The following is a 12707-nucleotide window of genomic DNA, read 5'->3' as shown; positions in this document are numbered from 1 at the left end:
CTCCTCCACCAAATCCTTCAGGACAACATAAAGGAGCCTTCCTTCCCCCATGCACTAGACGTCAAAATACCAATTCCCTAAGGGCAAAGTTCATACTTGCATATTGCTGAGCATTTTGAACCCACTGGGGTTCTCACCTGGAGAGTTCTGACAGCGCATGCTGGATTTCAGAGGGAACAGGATGAGTTTTTGCCAAGGAGGTGGGGCCGGTGTGCTTCATTGTCTTGACAGACAACAAGTCCTGACTGTAGCTTTTCTTTCCTATTTATGATGTGACATGGCAAGTTCTGATAGTGCCCTCACTGGAAGGCATGATGGGAGACAGAGGACTGCTACACCAGCATGTGTTGTGTTGTGCTACAGTAAAAAGCTGGTGTGAATACTCCAAGAAGGTTTATGATGTGGAGATCCACGGCTGCAAGTTCTACCTGCCAGCTGCTTTCCACTGTGCATGACACATCTCTGATATTTTTGGAATATTTCCTCCATCTCCTTCATACACATCTTCCTTCAGCTGAGTACATACACTCCAGTACCACTTCAGAAGAACATGGCTCATGAAATACCTCTCAGGGAGACATGCCTGGGGCTAGATTGAGGAGGCAAATGTCAGAAACATTGCCAAAGACACCTAATCTTTCCCAGGAGGCTGGCTGTAAATATACAGTAGAGGTCAACAAACTGTAGAGGACACAATAGTTTTTGATCATTTTTCTTGTGTGCAGAAACTTTCATAAAGGGGAAATGTTCCCAGCCACTACCCCAGAAAATTCTGGTGTTTCTACAGGAGAGAGAGAGAAATGGCAAAGTAGGGGATATGGAATATTGTCAGGCTCTGGTATGAAATCCCATTCTTTTCAGGACAGGTAATAAACAGCACATGGGTGGTATTCTAGTATAGATGATACCTGCTGCTAATATTACCTGATTGATTCACTTGAATGCTTAGAATGAAAATACACCAAATCTAAATTTCTAAATATATAATCAGAGTTTAATAACATCATTGATTTATTTTCTGGATTATGAATTACACCCTCCCCCTGCCCCTCCCTTCCCCTCCCCTTCACCTCTGTCCCAAACCTTGTTGACCTGTCAGAACTAAAATAAACAAAGCAACCAGAAAAGATCACTTATAGAGAAAGAATTAACCTGATGGACACGTGGCCTAATTTATTATGGGAGAAGGCAAAATACCAGACTCCTGTAGTTAGACCAGTGGTTCAGTCCAGAATTTCCAGTTCTTCTTTTCTGGTTGCCCTAGAGCATTCATTTGAGTGGTTTGTGGCACAGTTAATATTTGCAGAGCACTCCCAGTGTTAACAGTGCTACACAGTATCAACACTAGATAATGAGTTTGGCAAACTATCATTTGCCAATCAGTGGAACAAGGGACAGACCAGTTCGGAGAAAATACGAACCAACTTTCACCCCAGAACACAAAAATCAGAACCTTTGAGAAGAGATTTGAAAAAAGTTCCGTTAACTTCTTTTTGGTTTGTTTTCGGCTTAATTTCCCTGCAGAGCCACCCTCCAGGTTTCCTTGTTCCAGGTGGGGAGGGATGTAAAGTACTGAAATAACCACCAACGAGATTAGCTGCCCTTGCCAGCTGTCAAGCTCCCCCCCAAGCCCTTAGGAAATACCAGAAATTCTCACAAGCTTTCCCAGGTCCAAGATTTCTAAACCAAAGTAGCATTGGAGAAGTCTCTTAATGTCAAGTGATGGTCCAACCTGAGCGGCCAACTTGATGGTTCACCCCACCACTATCAAGACAGCGTAGTGCCTTGAGGCCCAAACTCCACAGAGAGATGCTGGTACAGAGAGTTTATATGCAAAAAGGAATTGGGGGTGTTCCCATCAAAACATGAAACCCTGCTGGCAAGGCTTGAAGTGACGTTCCGGCGTCTTCCATTCATGAAGATAAGGTGACTGGGCGATACGGGGGGCCTTGGGGGAACACAATACACACAGGATTTTCCTCTCTCTCGCTCTCTCTCGCTCGCTCTCTCTCCCTCATTCATACGGCCTCGACCCGCGTAAACCGCTTCCAAAAACGCAGCCTGAAAAGTTGTAGAAAACAAACAGAACGGAAACAAACTCCCCTCCCTCCCACCCCACGACCTGAATATTCACGAGAAGAGAAACACCAATTTATACAAAAACGCAATAAAAAAGAAATATTTACAAATGAAAGGAACGCCTTCTTGGTGGCCGCTGTCAGAGGCGTCTGACAAGCTGCCATGTGTTCTGGATTGCAGATCGCTCTGGTAATTTGTTTGGTTTCTTTTTTTTTTTCTTTTTTTTTTTTTTCTCCTTTTTGTCCTTGTAATGAGAGAAGAGGGAAAGAATAAGAAGTTCCCTTACCCCAAAGATTAAGGGGTGGCATTACAAACACTCTCCCCCTCTTCCCTCTTTCAATTTCCTCAGTGAAATCTAAGAAAATGTTCCCCTCACCAATCCTGCCCACCCTCTCCTCACACTCTTTGACTTTACAGGCAAATCCCACTCTCCCCCCACCCCAGCTTTAAAAAATAAATAAAATAAATAGGTAAATAAATAAAAGGCCTTCTATTGGCTTAAAAAGAGAAAGATAAAATCAACCAGGGTGTGGTGACAAATGCGAGAGAGGTGGCTTTCAGCTCCAAGAAATGTGGCTCATAAAGGGGCTGCCATCTCCATTCAGAGTCAGTCCCCTGAAATGTCCCCATGTCCTTAGTGCAGGGCTCTCTTGACCCTCCCCCTGGTGAGCCATGGTAATTGTGACATTGGGACAGACCCAGGAGAAACAGGAGGGACTTTGCCACATCTCTCGGGATGGGACATGTTGGCCCATGCCCCCACCTCAGGAAAAAGAAGACATATGAAGGGGGAGTTCAACTTCTCACTCCTACCATTGCTCCCTTTCCTTTAGTTTAACTTGCATCTAAAATGATACAATGGAAAGAAAAAATCACTCTTATTGATACTAGGTGCACCAGGAAAGCTGTCACTACAACTGCAGGGATGGGAAACCCTAGGCTATTCCAGCTTTGCACTTGTGCTAGTATCTCTCTTGCACACAGAGGCACACGTACATGTACACACACATCTCAGCCTTGCACGTCTTGTCTTCAGCCCTCAGCACAAGTTTCTGTGCTCTCTGGCATTTATTCAAGCACACCCCTTGCCAGGAAGACAAGCCATGTACTTCCCTTGTACATTCAATAGTAAATATACATATGTATTTCCCATGGGTGTGCACACCCTCTTCCCACTTCCACATGTCCAAGGAGGCATCAAAACAGTCCACCAGCACCACCGCCACCACATGCACCCTTTCATGGTGTTTTTTTTTTTCTTTCTCCAGCACCATGCCACCGTTGGCAGAGGGCACTCTGTTCCTTTTGTTCCATCCTGCTGGCCAAGGGTAGGGAGGGCAGAAGGATGAAAACCTTTCTTGTCCTGCTCTCCTTGCTGAAAGGACATGCCAAAACAAGGTTGGTGTCCCCTCAAGTGAGAGTAACAAAAATCCCCACCTTTCCCTACTCTTTAGCTCTGTTCCACTGTTTGTTATCCAGACACCTTATAGGATTGTGGGTTTATTTTGCTTTCTCCACAGACATTTCAAGTATAAGATTATTGTATATACTCGCGTATAGGCTAACCCATATGATATACTGCTCCCACCCTTGAAATAAGCCACAACTAGTGAGCAATTCATAACAACCCAGCTTTCCACTCCTTTCTCCAAACTCCTTTCATTTCAGTGCAAACCTGCATCCTCTGTCAGAGCTCCCAGAAGCCTCCCTGACTCCAGGGTTGCTTGTCCAGACTCAGACCCCACTTCCTTTCCAACTATCCCAATGGTCTGCCACAGATTCAGTGGCTGTAATAGCCATAGTGAAACCACTAACCAGACCTGCAGACATATCTTCTCTCCCTCCCCCCACACCCCCAGCAAACAATTCAAAATTTTAGAGTAAAATTTCTCAGCATATACGCAAATATATATATATATATTTCAGCCCTAAACCCCCATAGTCTTCACAAAATAATGTTAACGAGAACCTCAGTATACCTAACATATAAGTGCATCATCAAGTTAATCATGTTTTTCCCCCTTCACTTTCTCCATGTCTTCAAACATTACTCTTTTCTAGGCAGTTTTAGGAAGAGTTGCCTGAGCAAGCATATGTTCCTGCATGTCCATTACACTGCTTCTGCTGTCTCCTCCTGCCACACACGTTTGTGCGTGCACATGCCTTTCTCTGCTGGGAGCCAGCAAAAGTGAAATACTAGAGTCACTGCTGCTCCCCCTCGCCCCACCCCTTCCCTGCCTTCTTCTCCCCCTCCTGAAATCACGAGCGAGGATATCCAACTCCGACGTCACTGTAAAGTGCAATGGCCAGGAATGGAGGAGAATGGGAGGAGCGAGAACATGGAAAAAGAGATAAAAGGGGAAGGGTGGGAAAGAGGAGGAGGAAGAGGGGAAACCAAAGAGGTGGCACTTGTCACCAGTGCTGCACTACTCAGAACTCCAGTATCCCACAAACTAAGGACGACCAGGGAGAGTAGCCAATGGGAGTGATCCCACCCCACCCTCCCATGCTCCATATCCACCCCCAGTCCCTCCCCGCGCTCTTCCCCTCTCACTCAAACGTCAGACTCAATACTGGAGAGTTTCTCATAAACATGCCCGTTGCTGGAGCCATTGAAAGCCCTGGGGTTTTTGTTGTTAGGCACACAGGGGTTGGACTGGTTCCCTATACAGATGTCCTTCTGGAAACGGGCTGGCACAGCCCCATGAAGGGCTGAGACCACCGGCTTGTTGGTGGTGACGATGGCTCGGAAGTCTGGCCTGGCTTTGGGCCCTCCTGCCACCACAGGCTGCCTGAAGAAATAAGATTTGCTGCCGTGGAGCAAGCATTGGTCATCCCCAAAAGTGGGGATGAAAGGGTTTTGGGTGACCCGGTCAGGGTAGAGCGACTTGCTGAGCATGTATCCCCCGCTGCTGCCGGGGTTGTTGTGGTGGTGGTAGCTGGTGGCGGGCACTGAGGACTTGTTGTTGGCAAAGGTGGTCTCACTGGCTGGCATCTCAAACATGTGGGCGTAGGGGCTCCCCTCCAAAAAGCGGCCCTTGTCCTTGAGGCTGACGCTGCGAGGGGCCAGGGCTGAGTCATCCTTCTGCAGGTCCACAAAGGTGTCGTAGGAGTGCTGCCGGCGGAGCTTGTTGCGGTTCTTCTTCTGCACCTTGGAGGCAGAATTGGAAGGGCTCTGAGGATATTTGGAGGAGGAGGTGGCACTGGTGGCCACGGGCACAGGGGCAGATGGCTGGTCCAGCTCTTGGAGTGAGTTGTCCTCACTGATGTCATACAGGTTGCCCGCTTTCTTGCAGGCCTCACACCGGATGCAAGCCTGGCGGGTGGAGTTCTGCCCCACCACTGATGGTGTGTAGTTGTGCACCTTAGAAGGGCAACTACGACAGAAATTAGTCCCAGGCCGGTCCTCCCAGTCTAGGTTGGTCAGGTTCTTCTCCCATGGCGCCGGGACCCCACTTACAACACCATGCTTGTGCTCATTGCTTCCGCCAAACTCACCCGAGCCATGCTTATGGTGGGCCCTGTTTGTGCAGGATCCACCCCCTCCTCCTCCTGTGTCACGCTTAAATTCATCTCCCCGCTCTTTGTAGATATCCGTCAGGTCCACATGTTCCCAGTGCGGAGAATTTTCCTTGGCTCGAAACTGATCCAGGTAGAAGTCCCGTAGCCCTTCCTTGTCCCTGAAGTAGCGCTTGTGGTCGGGCGAGCGGGGTGGTCGTCGGCGGTAGGCCAACTCTATCTCATCAAACTCCCGCCGGGACTTGGCAGAGGCTGGACGTTTCTTCAAGCTGTCCTTGTACTGCTGCTTCCGCCGCTTGGCTGCATTGCCTTCGATGTTGCCATAGGTGACTGTGTGAGTGGAAATGTCAGAGACATCCGAGCGGATCAGGTCATCATGGGCTCCGCTGCCCCCATAGCGGTCACTCTTGAAGGAAAACTTGCCATAGAGGTCACCCAGCTGGCTGTGCTTGGCAGGGGGTAACCCCAGGTCCAATGGCTTCTTCCCAATGGACCGCGACTGGGCATTGAAGGGTGGGTTGTCACAGTCATAGAGCCCATCGATGGAGCTGGTGCTGCCAATGCTATGGGGGCGGTGGTGGTGATGGTAGTGGTCCTGATATACATTGCTGTCCTTCAGCTGGAGGTTGCCAAAGGTCCTCTCTACCTCACTAATATAGTCACTAAAGAGATTTTCCTCACAGGGGGGGTTGTTGTAGGACTTGCAGTCTGAGTGTGTGAAGCTGCGGCGGTGCTCAGAGATATCGTAAACCGATGACTCACGGCGGATAAAGTCCAGGGCACTCTGAGGTGAGCCATTGACCCCTGAAAGGTTGGCCATGTTCTTGGCTGTCCGAAGCAGGCGGAGGATGTTGGAATGGGTGTTGTTCATAGTCGCCGTGGGGGAGTTCATTGCTGACTGGCGTTCCTCAATGGCCACACCGTGGATGCAGCTGTAGATACCCTGAAATGAGAGAAAGCATGAAGGTGAGTGGTCCTGCTACAAATACACAAAAGGGGTTGTGGGCTCAGAAGCACCCTGTGCATATACAGCACGTTTATGTAGCGTACACCTGTCAGCCTTCCATCATGAAACACTCAAATGAAATGAAGCTAGATCAGTTCCACTAACCCTAGCTGCTCTGCCTCTCTTTCTTGCCCCTCACTTTTTTTTTTCCTTTTCCTCCATTTATCTTCCTCTCCTTTGCTTCATGTCATATCTGGATGCAGCAATAATCATCGCAGTCATCATCGCAGTCATCATCGCAATAATCATCGCAGTCTACAACTTCCTCGTAAGGGGGTGTCGAGAGGCAGGAGACCTTTTCTCCATTAACACCAGCGACAGGACCCGCGGGAATGGAGTTAAGCTGAGGCAGGGGAAGTTTAGGCTGGACATCAGGAAGGGGTTCTTCACAGAGAGAGTGGTTGCACACTGGAACAGGCTCCCCAGGGAAGTGGTCACTGCACCGAGCCTGACTGAATTTAAGAAGAGATTGGACTGTGCACTTAGTCACATGGTCTGAACTTGGGTAGACCTGTGCGGTGTCAAGAGTTGGACTTGATGATCCTTAAGGGTCCCTTCCAACTCAGGATATTCTATGATTCTATGATTCTATGAATAACTGCTAGAATCCATAAGAGTTACTCAAATTCAGTAGGTGTAACACAGAATTGCAAATGGGGGAAAATAATATCCTTGGGAATGAAAGCATCTAGACAAAGGATTCTGTGTAGACAAGAGGAAGAAGGTCTATTTTGCCCCTTGAAATTCATCTGGGCATCAGTGAATCAACAAGACAGGAGCTATCTTAAAAAGGAAACAGCTTCATTTGCCATAAACTTAGCTACATTAATCACCAGTACAGATTAGAAAAGGAAACAGAGAAAGAGCAGAACTGCTGAACAGGTATATGGTTCTTCTGCATCTGGTTGAGCAAGGTACAATAGAATTTTTAATTGCATTGTATTAAATTTAACAGTGATAACAGCCTCCAAATTAACATCCCTGAAAGTGAAAGTTCTCGATTCAACCTTAAATCAGACAGTAGAAGTGCCTGATCCCTCCACCTTCCCCACTAGCTCACTTCATACAAAAGATCACTTCATCTGTGATAGACGGTTTGCAAGGACTACCCCAAGGAGCTGAAGGAAAGGGGCTCATTTGTTACCTGGCCTACCAAACAGAGCCTGCTGATTAATGTCAATTGTGAAATGGACACCACCACATCATGTTACCATGGTTTCTCAGCAGCTAGCAGATGATTAACGCTTTTCAGACTTTTCATCAACCTGGGCCAAGTCTAACAGATAACCCCAGAATGAAAGGATCTGTATTCAGCTAAGGATCACCAAGCACAGTCCCACATCTCATTTCCAGACTAAAACAGGTTAAAAACTAATGGTATAGAAGAGAGATATGTCCCTGCATGCAAAAGGCTTGTCATTTCTCCTAAACAATATGCTATGCAGCAATTATATACTCCTAGTACAATCAAAGTTAATTCTGCTACAACAGATACCAAGATCAAACATGCCAAGACTTGACCTCACTTCAGAATGCATCAAGAGAACAGACCAGTGACAGAAAGAAGAAAAAGAAGCTCCAAATGGGTTGCTGCTACCGACAATAATAGCAGGAAGATGACTCAGAAAATACTAGAATCTGCTTTAAATGTAAATAGTATTCCCTAGGGCAGATTTGCATAGAGCAATTGCTAAGTTTGCGTGGTCATCCTCGCTGGAAGGATTTTTGCATAGTTTAGCAGATGGCTTGTGGTTTGGTACTTCTGGCTGCCACCAGTAGCACAGTTCTAGTTAACACAAGTTCAGGTGAACAGCTGTAATATAGGGGACAATGAAAAGCTCCTGAATTTCTAATCATTATCCACTGTTAATTGACCTATTGTCCCTAAATTTGGTCTGCTTACAACTCACATTGGAGGAGCAGACAATTACAGTTGACTTGTCTTTATATTGCATTTTCATTTCCATGTGAAATTTCCATTTCTGCTACTACAATGAGGCAGATACCAGAAATGTCAGAGAAAAACAGTAAATACTTTTGCAACGTTAACAGAGGAAAGACACCAGCCTTTACATTGCAGACCATCACTCTGTATCACCTGTGTGTTAGACAGCCTGGGTGGATTTCCCTATCTCCAGGACCTAGGACTGTCTGAATAAAGCCTGACCCTTTTCCACTGTGCTAGCTAATGGCACTTACCCTGCTGATGGAGAAGACCACGCCAGGCTTGCCAGAGCAGACACCCATGAAGCAGTGGCGGAATTGCCAGTAGAAGAGATGTTCACAGATGAAGGTGATGAGACTGAGGGCCATAGCTGCTCCGAGCATGTAGAAGACACCTGCCATATTATCTATATCCAGCTGGCTGCTCATAACCTCATTCTTCTCGTTGTGACAAATGCCAGTGAGCCACAGTGCTTCCAGCTCCTCCATCTCCCCTGTAAAGACATGAGATGGAAAGAAACAGGTTAACCCACCCTGCAATGGCTAAGGAGCTCAATCTGAGGTAGACTGAATACAAGAAGCTGATTTAAGGTAATTTCTGGTGGCCATGCTCTTTTTCCACATTTGTTACATCTGTGAAATATCCCAACTGCTCTTCTGATAGGGGCAGGTGCAATTAGTCACTGGGAAGGCAACAGGATTTTTCCACAGTCTGATATTAGGCACAAAAATCTGTTCTGCATGACACAGCTACCACTTGCCAAAAGTCTACTGTAAGACCCTGAATAAGTTGTCCACCAGATGATGGAAGACTTTGCCTCACAAACTTCCATTTTCATATTAGGTCAATGAAGGGAAAATCAGTGACTGATAGTAGTAGACAGAAATGAGTCACTTCTAAATGAAAACATTGCCGTCTCAAAATTCAAAATGTTGATTTTTTTACATGAAAATGACTGATTTTGAATGTGTTTTCATCATATCCATAGCTCATTAAAATGAGGTGCTATGTTCTCCAAAATATTTTTGCATTTTTACCTGGTTTTCTTCCCTTCAGTTTTGCCAAAATTTGACACTTCCAAGCCCGTTGACCAATCAAAAATATTATTAATTTGTATCAACTAGGAACAAATGTTCTGTAGTCTAATTTCATACCCCACTTACTCCCATTATGGTATTTCATGAGGAGAGAGAGAAGCACGCATGAATACACATGCTAATACTGAGACATTCAGAAACAAACTAATTTTACAGGTCAATAATTCTTTTCATGCTGCTAGGGAAGTTATTTCAACCTCCAGTCCGGTGTCAGGGAAAAAAAGATCCATATATTTATACGGCATCATAGTACACTCTTAAAAGCTTTATGAAGACCCCATGTCTTTTTCTGAAATAATACATATTAGACAGCTTAGACACCCTATCCGTCAGGTGATCAATAGTCTGCAGAAGTATATAAAAGCTATGTTCTTTACATATTTATTATATTATTATACCATACGTTATTGTCAGGTTTCAGGGAAAAAAAAAAAAAAAAAAAACAGAAAGAAAGAAAGAAAGACAGACTGATATATAAAGTAAACTGTGAATTTAATTTATTAAAAAAGAATCCAGAAAGGTGTAATATGGAATGGAAAGGGAAAGCCAGGTAAATATTTATTAAAAAGAAATTAATTACCCCATGAATAATTTTTTTAATAACAGCTCTTTCTCTGTAAATAATGAGATGAATGAGGTAACTATACTGTTCTGATTAAAAATTTATTCCAAAATGTTCTTCTGAGTCTCAAGATCTTCCTTGGTTGCTTGGTTGGTTGGTTGGTTGGTTGGTTGGTTGGTTAGTTGTTTTTTTAGATTTGGGGAAATCTGAGTTAACTTTTTCATCAATAAATAATTAGTCTATTATTTCCTAAAGTCTGCATGGCTTGGTCATGTCTAGAACTATGAAGCATGGGGCAACCATGGGAAGTCCAGTATCATTTGTGGGTTTGGTCATAGCTAGTGAAAAATTCACAAAAGAAAACTTGTTTTCACAAGACACTCTTCTCACAAGATATTGTTCAAACACACATCAGAGCTGATTCTGTGAAACCCCTAATGCTTTTGATATCATTCTGCATCAACAATATAAAAATGGGTGACTTCCCGCACATTTCTGGTGCAATGTCTCCAACAAACCCTTGTTAATAATCTCCTGTTCTCAGCTCAGATCTGAAACACCAGATCTAGGGAGACAGAACTTCTACTCCATATATGCAAGGCTTGATATTTCTTAGGAAAACTGCAACTCCTCTTTTTCCTGTCACTTACCATCTCCAAAAAGTTGTAGAATGGCAAGATCAACCTGACGCTTCCAGCCTGAGTCCTTTTGGATGGCAATACCATAGCCAGTGGAGGCAAACACTTTCCCACTCCCAATCGTCACCAGCTTGCAGCCTTCATCTCTGCCAGCCATGTAGTTCAGCACTGCTGCATCATATATGAAAGCATCCAACTTCCTGCACAGGTACAAAAAACAAAAGATGTTTTAGCACAGGAAAGATAGAATCTATTAGTGCAAAGGTGTTCTCATCTAATTAAGGCAAAATTAACCTCTTCTACATAGAGTACAACAGGTTGGCATCTTCACCTTCCTTAGAGTTAATTCAGCTCTCAGGCTAGAATCTTTTTCCAGGTGAAGATATATTATAAATGACGATTGCCTATTTCTCTCTGATTCTTTGATAATTGTCATTTCTGCTCTGAAAGGAAATTTGGAAGACAAACATAGCACAAGATGAATGAAGAAAAAGTCCAACGGATCTATAGTCCTAAGAATAGCTTATATTTCTGTACTGCCTTTCATCTGAAAGGAACCTTAAATACTTTATAAAATTTATCAATATTAGATAGCAAAGTAGGGCCTGAAGTAAAGAAAAGATTTTCTCCAATCCAAAGTGCTGGATGACTTAACTGAGCAAAATATATTTTTTTCAAATTAAATGTAGCCAGGACACCATATTTAACTCCTCAGTTACTGTGAAAAGCTCTACCAGATATTTACCAATGTCAAATGGCCATGATAACAGCTGTACCATGGCTTACCATGCTAAGTAGCTCTTTTGTAAAGACTGTTCAGCTGAAAACCACAAGTGTCTATTTCAACACAGAGAAATACCCTTTATAGTTTGGGATGGGCAGACAGCACAACAGACTGATGAGAACCTTCCTTTCACCTTTCACCTCAACAAATTGATTTGGGAGTGGGGAATTAGGGGGTTACATCTTCCATACAACCAGAGACAGCCAATGAGTAAATCCTCCCACTAGACCTGAAATGAAGCTCTTTCTGGTAAAAGACCAAAGACCTTCCACCTCACGCATTCTCACACCCACAATATCTTTTCAGTCCATCTCCTGAACATATATTTCCAGGATGGTGATTATCTCAGTTTAAGTGCATATCTGTAGGGAAGTTTGTCCAAGGGTGGATATGAAGCCAGGATGACATCTACCACAAGTGACGAGCTCTATTTCATCTATGTATTTCCAGGACAGAGCATATTTATTTCCTGGATGATGACTATACTGGCAAATGTACCTTCCCAGGACGGTATCCAAAAATGGTACAATCATTTATAATGGGCTGTGTGCCTCTGAACCTGGCAAACAGGTTTAGGAATATTCAGTCAATCTAGTAATTAAATTGGCTGAACATCTTCATTCGTGCTTTGGAATGAACTCTCTCATAACACTGTGACATGGGTGTAAGAGAGAATGTTTTTTTCACTGGGGCTGATTTCTGACAACCAAAATGGTCAGCTCTAAAAGGAGGCTTTTAATTAAAAGGGACAAAGGCTTACAAAGACTAATTGGGGTTTTAAGTTAGCTCCTCTACAGATTCACTGCTATTAAAATAGAGTGAGATGTTTGAAGATACTTTTTGCTAATGATTTTTCCCACAGTTCCCAAATTACCCAAGGAAATACCCCCTTTTTATATAGTTCCTTAATATTCAAGCAACATTTTGGTCAGCTTTTAATACTATAATATTCCAGAGAGAAGGGCTACTTGCAAACTATTTGCTTCAAGCACACCTTCTATTACACTATATAAGCTATACACTGGAGTGGGATTAGTCTAAAGATTGTTTCAGCATCCTGATTAAACATAATGTTTT

General features: G+C 44.2%; 1 protein-coding gene across 1 annotated transcript in view; it reads right to left on the bottom strand.

Annotated features, from left to right (window-relative positions):
• Positions 1–2272: 2272 nt before the first annotated feature.
• The window catches only part of GRIN2B (glutamate ionotropic receptor NMDA type subunit 2B), a 200043-nt gene continuing 189608 nt past the window's right edge, over positions 2273–12707 (bottom strand). Inside the window, exons 12-14 of the mRNA XM_021267270.4 lie at positions 10859–11046; positions 8804–9042; positions 2273–6541 (exon numbers count right to left, since the gene is read on the bottom strand). Coding sequence (XP_021122945.1) covers positions 4634–6541; positions 8804–9042; positions 10859–11046 — 2335 coding nt within the window. The 3' untranslated portion in view covers positions 2273–4633. The remainder of the gene's footprint in view (positions 6542–8803; positions 9043–10858; positions 11047–12707) is intronic.

This window comes from Anas platyrhynchos, chromosome 1, assembly GCF_047663525.1.
Source record: "Anas platyrhynchos isolate ZD024472 breed Pekin duck chromosome 1, IASCAAS_PekinDuck_T2T, whole genome shotgun sequence".
Lineage (NCBI taxonomy): Eukaryota > Metazoa > Chordata > Aves > Anseriformes > Anatidae > Anas > Anas platyrhynchos.
This window is presented reverse-complemented; position numbering and strand designations above follow the sequence as displayed.